The sequence below is a fragment of the Anser anser genome (genome assembly GCF_964211835.1).
Source record: "Anser anser genome assembly, chromosome: 4".
Taxonomy (NCBI): domain Eukaryota; kingdom Metazoa; phylum Chordata; class Aves; order Anseriformes; family Anatidae; genus Anser; species Anser anser.
The window spans coordinates 11,207,961-11,228,225 of NC_139724.1; the positions used below are offsets into that span (position 1 = coordinate 11,207,961).

The 20,265-nt window shown below is 37.5% G+C and overlaps 1 protein-coding gene across 11 annotated transcripts in view; it reads right to left on the bottom strand.

Moving 5' to 3' along the window:
* CCSER1 (coiled-coil serine rich protein 1) overlaps positions 1-20,265 on the bottom strand; it is a 735,828-nt gene that overhangs the window by 385,960 nt on the left and 329,603 nt on the right. For all 11 annotated transcript variants that reach the window (XM_083833058.1, XM_083833062.1, XM_083833061.1 and 8 more), the window contains one exon: positions 14,995-15,205. In XM_083833058.1, coding sequence (XP_083689184.1) covers positions 14,995-15,205 — 211 coding nt within the window. The remainder of the gene's footprint in view (positions 1-14,994; positions 15,206-20,265) is intronic.

Genomic DNA, 20,265 nt, shown 5'->3' on the forward strand with positions numbered 1-20,265 from the left:
TAATCTTACTGAAATGGGATTCTTGTAGCACTGGCAAAGTTACTGTCAGGATAAATTACTTTCTTCGGCAAACAGCAAATAGAGAAGCAGGTCTGTCATAGTGCCAGGCTACCTCAAACAACAGCCCTTCCAGAGAAGCATTTATATTGCCCATATTGATTTCTTAATTCATGGCTTTTCTCCTGTTCCCATACTTGTGTCTTTGCTTCCTTTGTGCAACCATATGTCAGAGCATGACAAGAATTTGAGATTTTACATTAAAACAAAGATGGATGCATTGAAGGGTTTTTCAGGTGTAACTTGCAAAGAATGACTTTCTAAATAACATATATGAATAAAGCTATTAATCACTGTTGGTACTGCATTTTCCCAAAAGCAGATATGAGTGACAAATACGTCTATGACTATGAAGCTTTTGATTATTCTGACACATTGAAACAGCTTTAGAATAATACATATTTTCAGTTGCTGGCATTTCAAAAAGGATCATTTATATCTTTATTCTATAGAAAATGGAACAAAACTAAATTGTTAACGTGGCACAGGCAAAACTAAATGAGATCTTAAAAAATTCATCACGAGAATTATATATTCTTGAACATTAGAATAGATGAATAGATGTATAGTGATACATATATTTATATAATGGTTCTGATAAAAGAACAAATGAGAAAAATCCAGATAAGCTTTGACTTTAAAGACCTGGGATGATTCTGTCACCATATTACATGACTTCTCCATTCACCATTACATGAAGGTGACTTCTCCAATTCTGATGGAAAAATATTCTATGAGACTCTTAAGCCATCAAACTACCAAAATCTCAACTGTTTTCCAGTAGCATCCATAAGACCATGCTGTATTTTAGGTATCTGTACACATGAACATACCGTTTTAAATACTATGGAGAATACATAATTATGTTATGACAACATCATAGGACCAAACATAGTACAAGTTTGCTTAAGGATGCAATTTAAACAACTTGATTATTTCTATCTCTAAAAGCTTGTTAAGATATTAAAAAATGCTTCTCTAAGATCCTCTAAAGTATTCCTGTGGAGATATATGTAAAACAAATATGGGGGGAGGAAACTGAACAACATCAAAATAATAAGAATATTGTATACTAATCCCAACACTAGCATATAATTGTACACTAATTCTTACTAATTCTGTCCAGTTAAGTGATACATAGTGCAAGTCCCAAAGTGTATATGAGAAAAGTGAAGTGAATATGAGAAAAATAATCCATCCAATTAATACCACGTAAAATTTGAGAAAACTTGGTATATAAATATTAAATAATTATATTTAGATTTAATACATTGCCCAAATAAAATGCTCAAGATATACTTAAGCCAGCGCTGTCATAATATAACAGCATCTCAAAAAAAAAGACATAACTAAGAAACATATGAATCACATGAATAAGAAAATAATATATAAAAGTCCATATTAATTAGAAAAAACAATTGAGAAAAAAACAGTCCAATGATAGACAAAATGGCATAGAGTAGGAAAGATCAGTATCTAAACAACCTGCTAAGAAACACAGATTTTAAAAACATTTTCTATTTGGAATAATATAATCTTAACGTGGTAACAGTTTTTAGAAGCAAAATTCTGTATTTAAAAAAAAAAGGATTTTTTTTTTTTTTTTTTACCCCTATTGGTGTAATTATCAAGAAACAGTGGGCTTATTTTAGGTATATCTGTAAGAACTGTATGTTCACGTACATATTACAATGGCACTTGTGTCTACAACTAATTTAATTTTTATAAAAATATATTAAAAAAATTAGAGCTATATACCACATTTATATCCCCCTCCACCCAGTCACAATGAAAAAAGGCAGTCTGGCACCACAATTTGTATGCAAGTTATAATTGCAACTGTATACAATTATAAACTATGAATACAAATTCATGTCACTGTGTTATTCATAGGGAGTTATCCAAAGCACATTAACACCAATACGGAGCTCTCCACTACATCAGTGAGCTTTGAAAGAGATCTTAAACGAAGAAAAGAAGTAGCCAGAATACACTTATAATATTAGACTGTTTTTTCAAAGCTTGATACGATTAGCAATACTTTAATTCAGGGTTATCTTAAACTTTACCTTGAATGTTCAGTTTGAATACTCCAAATCATAGAAACCACAAAATCATAGAATGGTTTGGTTTGGAAGGGACCTTAAAGATCACCTAATTCCAACCCCCTGCCATGGGCAGGGACACCTCCCATCAGACCAGGTTGCTCCAAGCCCCATCCAACTTGGCCTTAACACTTCCAGGGACGAGGCATCCACAACTTCTCTGGACAACCTGTTCCAGTGCCTCACCACGCTCATAGTAAAGGATTTCTTCCTAAGATCTAATTTAAAACTACCCGCTTTTAGTTTAAAGCCATTACTCCTTGTCCTATCATTACACTCCCTGACAAAGAAGAGTCCCTCCCCAGCTTTGCTGTAGGCCCCTTTAGGTACTGGAAGCCCTCCCTGTCTAACAGGGACAACATGGCTAAGTGCCTGATCCTGCACTTTGGCCACAACAACCCCATGCAGCGCTATAGGCTTGGGGCAGAGTGGCTAGAAAGCTGTGCAGAGGAAAAGGACCTGGGAGTGTTCGTCGGTGCTCACCTGAACATGAGCCAGCAGTGTGCCCAGGTGGCCAAGAAGACCAACAGCAGCCTGGCTTGTATCAGGAATAGTGCAGCCAGCAGGACCAGGGAGGTGATCGTCCCCCTGTACTCTGCTCTGGTGAGGCCGCACCTCGAGCGCTGTGTTCAGCTTTGGGCCCCTCACTACAAGAAGGGCATCGAGGCCCTGGAGCGTGTACAGAGAAGGGCTACGAAGCTGGTGAAGGGCCTGGAACACAAGTCCTGTGAGGAACAGCTGAGGAAAGTGGGGTTGTTTAGTCTGGAGAAGAGGAGGCTCAGGGGAGACCTTATCGCTCTCTACAACTACCTGAAAGGAAGGTGTCGGCTGGAGGGTCAGCCTCAAAGGGAAGACTTAAGGGAATGGCATAGAGCTGGGATAGGGGAGGGTCAGGCTGGGGGTTAGGGAAAGGTTCTGCACCCAGAGGGTGGTCAGGCACTGGAACAGCGCCCCCCCGCCCCCCCCCCCCCCCCGGACAGTGGTCAATGCCCTGAGTCTGCCAGAGCTCAAGAAGTGTTTGGACAATGCTCTCAGATGGATGGTCTGATCTTTGGGTAGTCCTGTGCGGTGCCAGGAGTTGGACTCGATGATCCTTGTGGGTCCTTTCCAACTTTGGATATTCTATGATTCTACTTCCTGATCAGGTGGCCTGAAGCAAACACCCACAACAGTACCAGCCATGGTAGCCTGTCCTTTAGTCCTTATCCATAAGCTCTCAACTCACTCTTCGTCCACCCCTAAGCAGAGCTCCATGCATTCCAGTTGCTCGCTCACATAAAGAGCAACTCCACTACCTCACCTTCCTGACTGGCCTTTTCTAAAACGCATGTACCCTTCCATGACAGCATTTCAGTCATGTGAGCTATCCCACCATGTCTCTGTGATAGTAATGAGATCATAGCCGTGTGATCACGCACACATCTCCAGTTCTTCCTGTTTGTTTCCCATACTATGTAATACAAAATTCTTCCTTCTGATGGAGCGAGTACTATCCCATAAGTACTACCACATAGTTAAAATCCAAGCAGGTAAACTGTTTATCTATAAATGCTAGGCACACTAAACCATCTCTTTCTACATACCCCATGCTAGTCTTATTTTGAAAGCTTTTGTTGTTCCATAGCACTCCTTATGAGAAATTAAGTATCAGATAGGCTACAAGTACAAGCTTAAGAATATTGTCTGATCCAATGCTGCATCATGAAGTATAGAAAATGGAAGGAAAGATTTCTAGGTCTCCTAATTGGGGAAAAAAAGGGACTGGAGAAAAGAAAAAATGAACATTCTCACATCAAAAGGATGGACCCCAAAACTGCTCGCAATCTGTGCTATTGCCAGAAGTTTAATAGAAGGAAAGGTCTTCATAGACAACCAGGGCCAGCAAGGCTATACGCTGAAGATTTAGGCATTTATTTCATCACTGAGGTAAACTCATAAGATAGGTTACATCAAAAGTGAAGAACAAGTTTAGAAGACATCTTGCATGGGTGGCAAGTAACAAAAACCTGGCCCTCTTTTTCCACAGCAACATTTTGTAGCTGTGACCCGAGAGCTGTTTTCCTCATATAAAGAAATAAAAATAAAAATCAGTGATTTGAAAAATACAGACATTAGAATTAGAGCCACATAGAAGAAATACAAATCATAGAATACAAGTGATCCTCGGTCACCCACTAATTCTAGTTATCTCAACCCTGCTTAAAAGGCATAAGAGAAGTGGTTGTCAACCTGTATCGTCGTTTAGCCAGTTCGTGACATGATGTTTCTACTGAGCCAATGTGAGCTCTTTCTGAGCAAATCCTTGTTCCTAGATACGTTATCTTCACATACATTTGAAATACAAACTGCTGATAAACAAAAGAATCCTCTCTTTTAAGCTCATGTATGCTTTTACCTGATGGCTTCCCAAATAATTTTATTGAGCCCAGGAGTAAAACCCCAGGAAATTTTTCAATTTAATAATAGCAATAATAATTCTAAGCATAAATTAACTTTACATTCTTTATCAGTGAGCATTCAGTCTCACAGATGATATTTTCTGTAAAGGAGAACTCACGGTGACCATAAAAACCTAAGAATAAAGATGAATCATAGAATCATTAAGGTTAGAAAAGACCTCCAAGATCATCTGGTCCAACCATTCCCCCTACCACCTATGTCACCCACTAAACCATGTCCCTAAGCACCACGTCCAACCCTTCCTTAAACACCTCCAGAGATGGTTACTCCACCACCTTCTTGGGCAACCTATTCCAAAGCCTAACCACTCTTTCTGAGAAGAAATGTCTTCCTCATTTCCAACCTGAACCTCCCCTGGTGCAACTTGAGGCCATTCCCTCTAGTCCTATCACTAGTTACCTGCGAGAAGAGGCTGACCCCCAGCTCCCCACACCTTCCTTTCAGGTAGCTGTAGAGTGCAATAAGGTCTCCCCGAGCCTCCTCTTCTCCAGACTAAACAACCCCACTTCCCTCAGCTGCTCCTCATGGGACTTGTGCTCCAGGCCCTTCATCAGCTTTTTAGCCCTTCTCTGGACACGCTCCAGGGCCTCGATGTCCTTCTTGTAGTGAGGGGCCCAAAGCTGAACACAGTACTCAAGGTGCGGCCTCACCAGAGCAGAGTAAAAGGGGATTATCTCCTCCCTGGTTCTGCTGGCTACCCTATTCCTGATACAAGCCAGGATGCCGTTGGCCTTCATGGCTCATGTTCAGGCGAGCATCGACCAACACCCCCAAATCCTTTTCCTCCGCACAGCTTTTGTTGTGGCCAAAGTGGAGGCCCCAGCACTTAGCCATATTGAACCTCATCATCCCATTGGCCTCTGCCCATCGATCCAAACTGTCCAGGTCCCTCTGCAGGGCCTTCCTACCCTCCGGCAGATTGACACTTCCCCTCAGCTTGGTGTCATCTGTAAACTTACCAAGGATGCACTCAATTCATGAAATAAAGCAGAGCCAGACCACAAGGAATCATCATATTGCTATGGCCTAAATAATGAATACATAAAAGTGCAGTAACTTTTTTTGCGTCTTTTGTTTCTTCCACTATGAAAACAATCAGCACTGTTCTGATAGGCTGGGCTAAAAAGTAATGGTATACACTGTGTACAGAAAACATTAAATACATCTGCAACACAAAGATATGTCAAGATCCATGCTTTGAACTTTGAGAATTTTTCTTCTGATTACACTAGGACTTGATTCATAAATGTTGGCAGATCAAAGTTAAAGGATAATTAAGAAATTAAATTTAAATTCTGGAAAAGCATCTTTATGCTTATATACAAGCACAAATATTTAAATGGGTAACTACATGCATTACATGTATACTCCATTACCTGAAAACTAGACCTTCATTTTCCCCTATCACATTTCTATTCTTGTACATCCATTTATGGCAACAGTTGCATACTGCCAATTTTACTGCCTTGTCTATATTATCAGTCATTTCTCTGTACCAGCAGGTCTCTGAAACCTACTGTGAATAAGACAATCTTAGAATATCAGGAATTGTGAAAGTTCAGAAGTTGTCAAACTATTTCAACTAAGATAAATCTTTCTGATTTTAACCAACTGTACTTCAAGGTAATGGCACCATCTATAAGTCTCATAGTAAATGCTTCTTCGTAAAAGTTGTTTAACAAATTAGTATTTCCATATCTTCAACCCTAGTAAATTTGTGTAGGAAATTAAATTATAGTGCACCCTGAGTGAAACTGGTTAATTCATTGGGAATGTTGTTAGAATTGGGAGTATTACTTGTTTTCTTATCAGAAACCCCTCCATCTACCACCTGTACTAAATGTGTCATTTAGCTCAAAATTACTCATGAGATATTTTTAAGAACAGAGTATTATCAATTTATTCTATACCCATTCTGAATTTCTTCTGTTGCTTGCTCCTTATTTAGCATTGCACTTTTCAGTATTTGCAGATGTATCAGAAAACATAACTGGTGTCCATTGCCATGGAGGGTCAGGTGGGATTTAGCTGACTGACCTGCAACAACTTAATCAAAACCAAGTACTGAATGGGAAAATGGATTCTTTCTTGTAGCTTTATAATTTTATGGCCTTCAGCCACAATTTCATCACAGACAATTGCACAGAACTGCTAATGTTGGGATATTACATATTAATGGTGTTGCTATTTTTCATGCTTCTCTGCAAGGTACTGCTAATATTTGCCTGTTGAGGAGGCTGTGGCAAAACACTATGTAGATCCATGCCAAACTGGAGTCCACTGAAGTGCCATATGAAAATGTTTCTTTCAGGGAATCACTGGAGAAGTTTAATGTCAAAACCCAAGAAAGAAGCTAATCGCTTGCTGAATACATGGAGTAGATATGTACACACCAACATGATCTGTACATGTGGGAAGACAAGGTATTTCATGGTAAATTACTTTCTCGCTTTAATAAATCTCTGGAACATAGACAAAAGTAGTCTACAAAGATTAAGCCACTAGGTCATCAGTGGAAGAAACAGAATATAAAGGAGGAAGAGGAATTTTCAGTATTAAAGATCAAGCGTATTTTATTTGAAACTGGTCTGAAACGTGGCTCAAAAGCACTCTGAATGTGGCCTGCAAAAGGACTTCATAGTGAGTGTGAGCAATGGCATGAACTGGTAACTGAGCTGGATTATTTCAGAATAGCTTTTCATTGAGCTGAGACTAGCGTGACTCTGCAGAATCCCAGAGCTGTTTGCCAGTCCCAGCCCATAACCTCACACTCAGAGTGTCAGCAAACCAACACAATCTGCTGTACTTTACAGCACTTGCTGTAAAGTACAAAGGTACAGGCATATAGAACAGTCTTAACCCTTCATCTTTAAATCAGTTCCCCAAATTGCTCAACTTCAACCACATGAGGCCTTCTAAATGAGTAAGCACGCCTTGACTTGTGAGGTAAATGTTTATTCTAAGTACCATCAAACAATAGTTAATAATTTTGAGAAATTGTCAACTTTGCACACAACGAAACCTGTATTGTTTGCACTTAAATAGTCTAATGGTCCTCTAGCACATTTTTTTATTATTTGAACTAAGGCTTATTTGGCTAAGAAACATGCGCAATATGATTGGAACTGGAATTACAGTACTATTTCAAAGTACTATATGTGTTGGATACAGCACACGTCAATGTTGGATATAGTATTTTCTCTACATAACTTGCCTTAAAATTATAAGGGCAAAAAAAAGTATCTGTTTTTTTGTACATTAAGAATGTTTAGCAAAGTAACCAATACCGGCTATGTATTTGTACTAAGGTATTCTGCTCTCTCTTTGCAAGCAGCTGGGCAAGGGTGTCAAAGGATATTTCCAAGTTAAAAAGCAATTTAATTTTATGAAGTTAAATCCTACTACTAAATCTGGTACATTTTTGTTATTAGTTATTTAAATCTATGGGTATATGTAATGTCAACATACCATGAAATGAAGGAATTACCAATTTCCAGCATGAATTACTTGATAAAGGGGACTGCACTGAATGCAGATGTTGAACAAACTAGTAATGCTACACTGGTTAATTACAAACTTATCTAAAGGAAGAAAATCTGAAGTATTTTAAAGCGTATTAGGCTTGCAATTGCTTCCTAAGTGGCTAACAAACAATATTAGCAAACAATGCATTTCACAGTGGACTGCAGGAAATATTTCAGTGTCTTTAAAAAACATAGTGCAAGGCCTATCCGATATTGCTCGGTAATTGGGTTGCAAAATATGGCAAACCACTCTTAGCTATCTTTTAGTGTTTTCCATTCGTAGATTGCAAGAGCAGCACAGAACAGAACTCTATAATTATGCTTATTTTACCAACAAGGTGAAAGATGCATGGGGAGAAGTAATGTAGCCAGTGATATCTGACAAGCTAATTGTAGACTGAGTGGTCTGACTCTGTCCCCTGTCTCAGGCAACTGTCATGGCCTGTCTCACAGTGATTCTGACATAATTTTCCAGAGTTCTCATTTTTTTCAAACACAATCTAAAAACACTGTATTGGATGCATTAAGTTTTAATGACAGTCACAGACAGCTGCAATTTCCCTTAGTAAAATAAATGATTAATTATTAAACACAATATGCAATATATGTCCAGAGTGACTTATTCCTGTTGTTAATTGTAGCAATTATCTTCAATTTCTAAAGCCCCACTACCTGCATGGTGTTTTACAGAGCTGTGAAAAAAGCATGGGTACTGCACTGAACAATTTATTCTCCAAATTACACAAACAGACTGACAACATCTTAATTTTCTAGATTAGCACCAATCACTTTTGATAGCCTCATAAAAATATATAGAAGTAGAATTATATAGTGATAATCTTTATAATTCATAAAGAATTTAAGGACGTGTGGAAAAAAAGCTTAAATGTAGACAAGATTTTCTTTATGTTAGGACATTAAGTTTCAGCCCAAATTGATCAACAAGCTCAACATCTAAACTTTGAACAGCAACCCATTACCACTGACTAAATGGATTCCTTCCCAAAATAGCTGTATTTTTTCCACTATGTTTATTTCAGCATACGGACCCTCTCTTGCCAGGCACAAGCCCAAAATAGCTTCCTTCATATGTCTCTGCCTGAAATGTTCTACAAATGACTTCGACAAAGGCGAAGCCCTTAAATGTTCTCTCAAGTAGCCAGCATCTGACAATCTCTCTGCTAGCTATATCTCAAACCATTAAAAAGTTAACAGACAGATATAACTTCAGTCTTACCTGGAAGAGTACAGGAAAACCCATATATTGTTTGGGAAAGAGGCATCATATATTCATTATTGTTGACAGCAATAACTGAGGAAGAACCTATGCTCTTATTTTTACAGACTCATTGGTTATATGCAATCAATCAATTAATGGCCAGAAATGTAATAAAACATAGGAAGTATAGTACAGCATATGGAAAAGACAATGACGCATATTCTGTGTTGGAGGCGAGTTCAGAGCAGAGAAGCTCATTTGAGGTCAGAAAGTAAAGAAATCATTCCCTAGGAGAGGACAAATCTACCAATTTCATGTATACGATACCCCATCTTTCTTGTCTGATTTTTTGTTTTCTGAATTAGAGAAGCTATTACTTAATGAAGTCCAAAACCACATAGATCTAAAGGAAAAAAATACAGTTCAATAAACATAAGCAAGGTGAAGAGAATAAGGAGACCAAGATCTTCCTGTAATTCACAAGTGGGCTACACGACAGCCTATATCGTCTTATATACTGAAGAGTTTTTTTAATCAAGCTGCCTGTCACGCTAATCTCTGGTAGTGCTTTTTCAAAAACCTTCCCTAACTTTGCCGGTCATAGGTCTTGGCTGGCCCATTTATTGCAAAATTCTGTCAGAAATAGAACATACATGGGACAAAGCTGCAGAACAGATTCAAAACTATTTTCTGAACTGATTTCTGGTGGATCACTGAGTTTCCCACGTGCTAGGGTCCTCCAGACTGCCTTCAGCTTTGTTCACTGAGGTTCTCAAAACGTTAGGGGACAATCTGTCATATGAGACTTGTATGGTCAAAGCTATTTATAACCAAAACTAGACAATTTCAAGGCTTTTTCAGTAAAAATGAAATGGTAATTAATTCTTTTAACTGAACAATCATTCATTAGTCTTTTACTAAATACATTACCTAATAACATTCTCAATTTTGCAAGTTACTGTCATGTCTTCAATTTCCCTTTTCATGATAAGGCTAAAAACAAGCTAAATTCACAGCTTAATAAATCTGCAGCACAGTACAACATACACTGCATTCAGTTTTTCCATATAGATTCCTCAATTACAAGCAACTGCAACAACAACAAAAAAAATTACATATCACTCTACCTAGTATTATATTTTGGCAGATCATAAGTTGATCCTTAGAAGTAGTGTGTAGTGCTTTAAAACAAGGATTATTTTGAATAGCAGGGCTAGTATTTTAACTCAATTAACGTGTTATTGTTCTATAAAGAGGTATACACTACTCCAATTTGTTCTTCTATGGATAACATCAGCTATAAAACAGAGAAAGTGCAGCTTTTTTTTTCCCAATCACTTGTATAATTTTCCCCATGTAGATTGTATGCTCTCTATATTTTTAAAAGTGGATGAAAACATGTGACATCCTATTAATTTTAAAAATCATTATAGTTATTTTATACTGTTATACGCATAAAGTATTTCATTTCTATACCACATAAATCTGCCAGAGACTATGTTTGACATAGTCAAAAAATACAAGAGAGTTCAAGAGTAAGGAACACATTTTTCTTTTATGTGTTTTAATTCCATGCAGCTGTGTTTGATTTACACATAATATTGGCCGGGGCAGAAGTGGAATTCCTTATAAAAAGAAATTACATCTAGTTACAATAGAAATAGGATACTTTCTCCATGGAAACTGCCTGCCAAATATGCTCAGATCAATTATTTATCAGATTCTTCAAAAAATATTTCAATTTTATGGAATTATATTTTCCTAGAATTTTTCACTCAAAATTTAAAAGTGACATAAATGTATAAATGTCCATATTTCCGAAGATAATCATTTCACTCAATTACCAAATTTTTAATACTTCTCAAGGTCATCTTCTCTTTGTTCACACCATTCAAACTAGGCTACTTAGAGTCATTTAGGTTAGAAAAGACCTCCAAGATCATCGAGCCCAAACGTTAACAAAGTGCTGCCAAGTCTACCACTAAACTGCATCCCTAAACACCACATCTACACATCTTTTGAATACCTCCAGGGATGGTGACTCAACTACTTCCCTGGACAGTCTGTTCCAATGCCTCACAACCCTTTCAGTCATTTTTTTCCCCCCTAATATCCAACCTAAACATACCCTGGTGCAAATCGGGGCCATTTCCTCTTGTCCTGTTGTTTGTTGCTGAGAGAAGAGACCAATCCCCACCTTGCTACAACCTCCTTTGATGCAGTTGTAGAGCAAGATAAGGTCTCCCCTGAGCCTCCTTTTCTGTAGGCTAAACAACCTCAGCTCCCTCAACCGCTCCTCGTAAGAGGAGCTCTCTAGACACTTCACCAGCTTTGTTGCCCTTCTTTGGCCATGCTCCAGCACCTCGATGTCTGTGCTGTAGCAAGTACAACACAGTATTCAAGGTGCAGCCTCACCAGAGCCAAGTACAGGGGAACAATCACTTCCCTGGTTCTGCTGGCCACACTATTTCTGATACAAACCAGGATGCTCTTGGCCTTCTTCGCCACCTGAGCACACTGATGGTTCATATTCAGCCAGCTATCAACCAATACCCCCAGGTCTCTTTCCGCCAGACAGCTTTCCAGCCACTCTTCTCACAGTCTGTAGCGCCGCATGACATTGTTGTGCCCCAAGTGTAGGAGCCAGCAATTCACCTTGTTGAACCTCATACAGTTGACCTCAGCCCATCGATCCAGCCTATCCAGATCCCTCACCAGAACCCTCCTACCCTCGAGCAGATCAACCTTCTTGCCCAACTTGGTGTCATCTGCAAACTTACTGAGGGTGTACTTACTCCCCTCATCCAGATCATTGATAAAGATATTAAAGAGAACTGGCCCCAGTACTGAGCCCTGGGAAGCACCTCTTGTAACTGGCCTCCAAGCGGATTTAACTCCTTTCACCACAACTCTTTGGGCCTGACTGCCCAGCCAGTTCTTCACCCAGCGAAGCATAAGCCTGTCCAAGCCACGAGCATTCAGTTTCTCCAGAAGCACGCTGTGAGAAACACAGCAAGAGTAAGAATAGGGCACACCCTGCAACCTGATGCCTGTGTAGCAGCACATTCCCCCTGGAGCTCTGTCTGAGCTGCTCCATCAACTGTGGTGGGTGCAGAGCTGCGAGGCCACGGCCTTCTGCTGGATGGATACCATTGCTCCCTGGTTGAGCTGGCCAAGCTTGTGCCCTCCCACATGAATTGCCCTGAAAACTGCCACGCTACTCCCTGATTCAGTATTACGTTACTTATGTTCTTTTGAATAATATACCATTTTTGGTTTAATTCCTAGTATTTCAATGTGTTTAAAAGACTGTTTGAGAATATTTTCTTGTTACTGCTCTTTCAAACCCCTGCATTTATACCATGGATGAAGCCCACTGTGGACAGGTTTGCTAACTCCTTCATATAGATATGAAGTCTGAGTAGTTAAGGAACAAACTTGAAAAATTATTTTTTCTTTTAAGAATTAGTATGTGGTTTTATTAGCAGAACTGGAATACTGCTGTAAAAATCAAGAATCATTTCTCATTTAGAGCTACTAGAATTACATACCCACACCATTTTACAGCATTTTCCAAATATTTTCTATCATTGCTATTATGCATGGCACTCACTTAAAAATCTACTCAAGGCAGCAAAATGAGTTTTAAATAATCATCAGATTGGTCATTTATTTCTAACCAAATAAGACTTTGGTTCAGCTTTGGAATAATGTCTCCTACTAGGGGGATATTCTACCTCAAAAGTGCTGAAAAAACAGGGAGCTAAATTGCAGCACATATTTACTATATATGCAGAGCACATAATACCCAACTGTTAGAATTTAAAAAAAAAAAAAAAGGTTGTTTTGATTTCATAAGGAAGGCAACACAAAAAGGAAAGGGACAGAATTATACTGTTACAGTCAGATGGGGAGACGGAAATTATATGGTACTAAGGAAGAAGTGAGAGTAATGTAATGAATAAGAAGAAAAAATATAATCAATATGAGTTACTTAAGAAGGTGTTAGTAACTGGGTCATATTAAATACCTTGCGTTCCTTTTGTGGAAATCAACTGGTGAATGCATTTAAACACAAAGTACTATAACATACAATATATCACCATACGGAAAATCATAGTAGAGTCATACAAAAGTGTAATGGAACTTCTAAGTTAAAAAAAGAAATGTTTATCCTTACCTTTATGGTAAAAAAAGAATGGTTTTGAGCAAAACATAGAAGTAGTCAAACTAGAAGCAACAGAGCATGCTTCCAATGCTTAAGTGCAACTGATGTGTCATGTAATATTATAATCTTTAGTATTTATTTGCATTTTTAATGCAATTACAAATCCTGCTCAGTGTACAAGAACTTCTAATCCACTCTCCTGACATCACATAAGCAGGAAGTGATGGAGAATTAATTATTTCAGTTCTGTGTTCAGCAAAACAGGAGGCCATTAGGAAGCATAATAGCGTAAAGCTCCATGTGAAGCAAACTGGAAGGTAAAAAACATGCTATTTTGGAGGACTAATGGACAACTATCATGGCTAAACCCTTAATAAACTTTCTCAGATAGGACTACAGTTGGTTGACCTTATATACAGACGATCAAGAAATGAGCAGTAAAAAAAAAAAACAAACTTGCTAAGGCCTTATTTAAATATCTCAGTTAATTAAATGGCATTTTACCATAGGATGAAGTTACAACAAGGGAAATTCTGATTATATCTTAGGGAAAAAAAAACCTGCAACAATATAATTAAATATTGGCCTGGATGCCCCAAGAGAAGTTCCATTAAAGCCCTCCCAGTAAGATACTGAAAAATTAAGTGGACAAGGAAGGCCCTGAACAACCTGTTCTAAATTGGCCTTGCTTTGAGCAGAGGGGCTAAACCTCCAGAGAGTCCTCTGAACCTAAATTATTCTACAATTCTATGAACTATATAGATAAAAGCAAAAACAACAACAACAACAAAAATAATTCTTGTAGATCTCAAAGAACAAGCATGCTCTAGTGTACTGACACCAAGATGAAAGCTTTTCATAAATTTATCTGAGTCATAGTTCCATAGCTGGAAACTGTCAAAAAAATTCAAAGCAACACAAGCAGTCTATAGGAGAGGCAGAACAATATAGCAGGACAGGAAAAGCACTCTTAAAATTGTTATAATGGACTAAGAAATCTGACTTCATCCATCATTTACAAACCCAAGAGTGAAACCTTTAATTTTAATACTCCTAGTTAGGTCTCTTTTTCCTTTTGCTTCTCTCCTCTGAATAAATTGCATGTGACTTCATACTATTTGACAAATGTAAAAAAAAAAAAAAGAAAGGCCACAAAATAGAAGGGGAAGACAATACAATTTATTTTGACGTAAAGCAGTCCATCTCCCCCACCCCCTTTTTAGTGAAAGCTCAAAAACAGCTTTTTTCTCTGCACACCAAGATGGCAGTATCAGTTAAACTCTGCTACGGTATAAACTTTCTGACCTTAGCCATGTTGGGGCAGGACTACATTTCTGCATCAATTCCGTAAATTCAAGACATATTTAAAGACATCAAGTTCATAAACTTTTCTGACCCTCTTCTGCTACCTGACTCATTAATGCTGAAAGCTATTGATTTATCAAATGAGTGGGTGATTACCTCCTGAAGAACCCTCTTCATTTTCAGTAGCAATGTCTTTACAGCTGTGCAATCTTGAAGCATCAGTCTGAAGGGCAAAGATTCAATGCCTCCACCTTCTTCCAGACCAGTAAAAGGCCATTCCACAGATGGGCTGCCAGCCAGCTGGCTAACGCGTGGGTACCTGGCTTCTCCTTGGTCTACCTCCTTCGACAGCTTCAGAGATAGGTTCCTTACAAGAGAAAACAGAAAGATCAACACCGAAATGTGAATGGTGAAAAAGAAAAACCTACAGTTTTCAGCTTTTCCTTCCTTTGAGAATAAGGACATATTACACCCTCACTTTTTGAGTCTGCTAGCATGAATGGCTTTTATAATATACATATGGCCATATGGCGTTAGCAATAAAATGTGCATTTAGAAATTTACCATTTTCTACAGGAATTGAAATCATGCTCTATTCTATGCCCTTCAGAAGAAAGGCATTTTCTTGAAACAAAATATCCTATGGGCAAGACCATGGCTCTATTATATTTCAGTTCTCCTTTACAAAAAAGTAATCACATAATCTGTATGCACTTTGAAAAGCATAAATCACATTCTTTTATACCAAACCAAGGGAAAAAAAAAAAAACGCCAAAGAAAATACTCTTTTCTAGGCTGCCCAGTGGTATAAGATGAACATGTTATTATGTAAACTGGAATTTGAAACATAATTATTCTGTACACACTCTGAAGTTTAGTTACCATTGAAGCTAATTAAACTGAACATGAAATAAAACAGCGTTAATTGTGGTTGAGAATCCATTGAAGGCAACAAAAAGACTCTGAAAGATTTAGAGGTAAAGGAATAACTGTATTTTGCTTTTTGCACCTGAAATCCTGTTCTGCATACATACAATCATCCTTTAATATCTGTGAGAATTTGCCACGCTGGAGCAAGCCTAGCAGAGACCAACAAGATGCTGAGGGAACTGGAGCATACAACATATGAGTAGAGGCTGTTCAGCCTTCCAAAGGGGGTCACAGATTCAATCAGCCCAAATCAGTCACAATTAGCTAGAAATTTAACAGTACAGTAGCAAAATAATGTTAAAAGAGATTATTTGGCATTTTGACGGAATAGAATGTTCCATCCGCTAAGGGAAAAGCACTATTTTTTTTTTTTTTTTCCTGGCATGAAATCAACCACAGCTATAACATTGCACCAATTTTACTTTCAACCAGTAGGAAAAGGACAAATTTGAAAGAAAAATAAATCTGAGAATATTGCTGCATTGTACAATAATGTTATATTAATTGCTACTAAATTACAAAAGGGTTATAATAGCAATGCATGACACCTATATTCATACTAAATTAATTCACTATAATTAAAAATTTTAGCATATGTGGTAAAGAAAAAGACAGCTATTATTAATTTAACATATAGTTCCAATTTTCTGTTCCACTTGAATTTGCATGTAACACAGAACTGATTCTGAATTTTAAGTACTTGCATATTTTTGAAGGACTAAGATATTTTTCCAAGTGTGACTTTCTTTAAAGTTTACTGTGCGTTTCATTATAACCATGTGCAAAAAGAGATTAACACAATTTCTCAGAACAAACAATTCTCAACGCCATACAACAAATGTGAAATGATGCTACTAGAGCTATCTTTTAATGGATAGTTTATTTTTGTATTTTGCAAGGTATGTAATGTGCAGTAGGGACAATGTGTTAGATGCGAAAATACACCCGAGATCATGGATATGGACAGGTGGTCCTGATGGCCAACGGAAATAAAGTTTTAAAATTTAGGCTTCTCAAGACTAATAAAAGAACTAAATTACACTATTTTAATTTTAAAAATACGTTGAAATAACTTTGAGTGGAATATTTTGCCTTTTAAAGTAACAGTCTGAAGCAGATGGTAAAGACGCATTTGACTGGAGGATATTAAGCCATTACTGATTCATAGCTTTTATTAAAGACGACACAGGTATAAATTATACAAACAAAAATCAACTCTTAACCAAAGTTTCAGAACATAGGGCACCTTTAAAGGTTCATAAAAAAAGAAGCCACATTCAATCTATTGGAAGCTACACTGGAGTAAGATTTATGTAGCCAGAAAATCTCATTATTTAATTTGAGCAAGACAAAATAAGAAGGCCCTCTTTTTTTCTTTTTTTTTTTTTCCTCCTCCTTTTTTTTTCTGGCCCAGTGCTTGCTGTCTGGGAGATTAAATATTGCTTATAATATTCTGCATCTTCACTTTGTGAATCCCACCAAAACTTTGGCATCATGCTCCTGAAGGGGTATCTTATGTGGATAACATTCTGACACTGAGAAAGGATCAGCTGAGAGGTAAAGCCTCCCAGAAGGAGTCTTCTACAGCTACATAATGTCATCAGGGAAGGGAAAAGAACCTGGCATCAATGGCAATACCCAGCTCCCTCTGTGACTAGATAAACCAACAGTACTCTTAGAGAACTACCATCCTCCGCTATGTGGAAAAGATGCAGTATAAATCTTAATTTCAACTTCACTGAGTTGTATGTTGACATCAAAGTGCTCAACACACAAAATCACTGTCTTTTCAAATACAGAACGTTGTACTAAAGTATGAAAAGCACCATAGTAACACATTACACTCACAACCATAAGAGTTTAAAATCTAACTCAGTTGCTACTGGCAAATTGCTACTCAGAGTCAACATACAGTAAGTGCTTGCATTGCATGGTAACTCTGAACTCTAACTACCTGAATAGAATATAACTGATATTTGACAGAAAAACTCTTCACAGTCTGATATAATTCCTATACTTGCTGCAAGAAAAAGCTAATTTTCAATTAATTCTATAACTGATATTTCATCAAGTCCATTATTAACAATGTCCATGTGGTCTATTACAGTATTATTATGGTAATCCACTACAATTCATCTCAAAGCAGCAGCAGAGATTTACCAGTAAAAAGGAGGTCTTACTAAAATTAGAAGTTTCCCCTTACCAGTAAAACACCTATGCCTCTGAAGTTGAAAAAGTGACCAGATCCTTGACCAGCAGCGGAGCAACTATTTACAGATTGTCAATCCCCTCTGCCTTCCAAAAAAGTGTTTATTGTATTAAAAACATCTCAGGTAAATGTTATCTGTTACAAACTTCTAGACTGTGGATGAAAATCCTTAGAAGCTCTTTTTTCATGATTGAAGACAATGCATTTCATTTAAATGACAGTATTACTTCTATAATATTTTTTAAATAAAACATTTCACAACAGTTAATTTTGTCACTATTGAATACAATGCCCTTATCTGAGCTCTGAGTTTGCCTGTCATACACATTTAGGTTATGCCTTTACTAGTTAATGAAACTGTACCAGAAAACTTTCCTGAGCACTGAAAGTCAACAGTCCTGTCACTGTTAAAACACTTCTGAAATGGCTTGACCCAACCCAAACATCACTCTTTCAAATGACTCCCTGCCATGGTTTGGTTGCCAATAAAGTTACTTTGGAAGGAGGCACTCCATTCTGGAGGATGTTAGTAGTGCAGATGTGCACTGAAGAACATACAGATATTACCTTAAACCCCTGAGCCTGGCTGTGGAGCTCATTACCTTGAGGCTTGAAACCCAGAAGGACTCCTAGGCAAGAGAAGAGGCAGCCTTCTTAGAGAAGTCTGATATAAACTGTGGAGGGAGCAGCAAATCTCAACTGAGAAGAGTGGTAGGAAGCTGCTCTTAATTTCCTTCCAGGTGTTATAGACTTCACTTCCCCTAACAAGTGCTAACAAATGATCCTCATGCTCTGATAACGATCAGATGAAGCCTGACAGATGGCATACTAAAAACTCTGCCCAGTCCTTCAGATCAATGTCATAGGATAATAGGGTAATTCAAATTGCACAAGCAGGGTAAACCTGAAGCCTATGGAATACTATACAGCTGCATGTTATATCTAAGGGAACGACAACTGGTAACTGAGAAAAGTAAGCTTAGTGTCAGTAGAATAAATGTCATTATAAGGTCTGAAAAGTCAGAAAAAAATGTTACAACTTTGTAAATATAAAAAAGGGTGAAAATCTGTGAAACTAGGTGGCATTTGGGGCCTATTGGCTTGTTTCTATTTTATCTGGACACACCCACTCAATACCATGAATATATTTTTTTCATTTTGAATACATAAAAAAAAATCAGGAGCTACAATATCCATATTTAGTAAAATGGCAATGTCACTAAAACAAAGCAGTTCTATTTGAAAAGCAATCTTTATTGAAATAGCGAGAGAGAACTAATATAATTAATCAGCGATCCTTAGTATTTAAATAGCCTCCATAAACCCAGTGTAACTGCACATTAACTGAGGAAGAGGTACAATTGTGCAGCCCCTTTCAAAACTTCTTTCCCTTATGAAGGTAAAACAAGAAGAAATTTCTTATTCCAAAGCATCTCTAAAGGTTTTTTACTGTAAAAGGAAAAGACACACAGATTTGCAACTTGAGCTAGTTTGAGTTATTTTTCCCTTCTTACTGGTCCACAAATCAATGATTTGAAGAGCTTATGGTAATTTGAACTTCACTTACATAAAGGTCCCCAGATTATGTGGAATTTAATCTTCTTAGTTTTCATCAGGAGTGCTCAAGATGTTGCTACTGCAGAATTAGCCTAAACTAGTACAATTGGTCCCACAGAGTCTGCACTTCTTGATACCAGCTTAACAGAAGAGAGAACATGTAGCTCTGTGGGTGTCAGGAAGGCTCTACAAGCCAAGCAAAAAACCTCAGCCTCTACTGGAAGAACTGAACATACCTTCTCTCCTCCCTGAGAGCATATCTTCAAAAGTAGCTACTTAGAGAAAGCCCTAAATAATTTATTTTTCAGTTTCGAGTGTGCAACAGCAAATATTCATGTATATATACATATGATGTACTTATATAAGGTGTATAGTTATAAAATTTATACTTCATTCATCACACTTCGTTCAATCTTCATGAATATTTCAGAAAAACACAAACAAAAACACCCACCTCACTTATTTGTTCATAATTTGGCCCACCAGGAAACATTTATTCTTTTATACTACAAAGATGCTATCAGTTTGATACACAGATTACATCAGAAATTATCCTTTTTTTTTTTTTTTCTTCATACAGATAAGAATAGTCTTCCAACCACACTTTTTCTCCTATCCATTCTTTTTTTCTCACCAATGACAAGTAAGGTATCCTCTTTTAGAAAAATCACTAATGAGAAAGGTCCCTTGAATCACATAAGACAAATAAGAACAATTATATTTGACTTTTA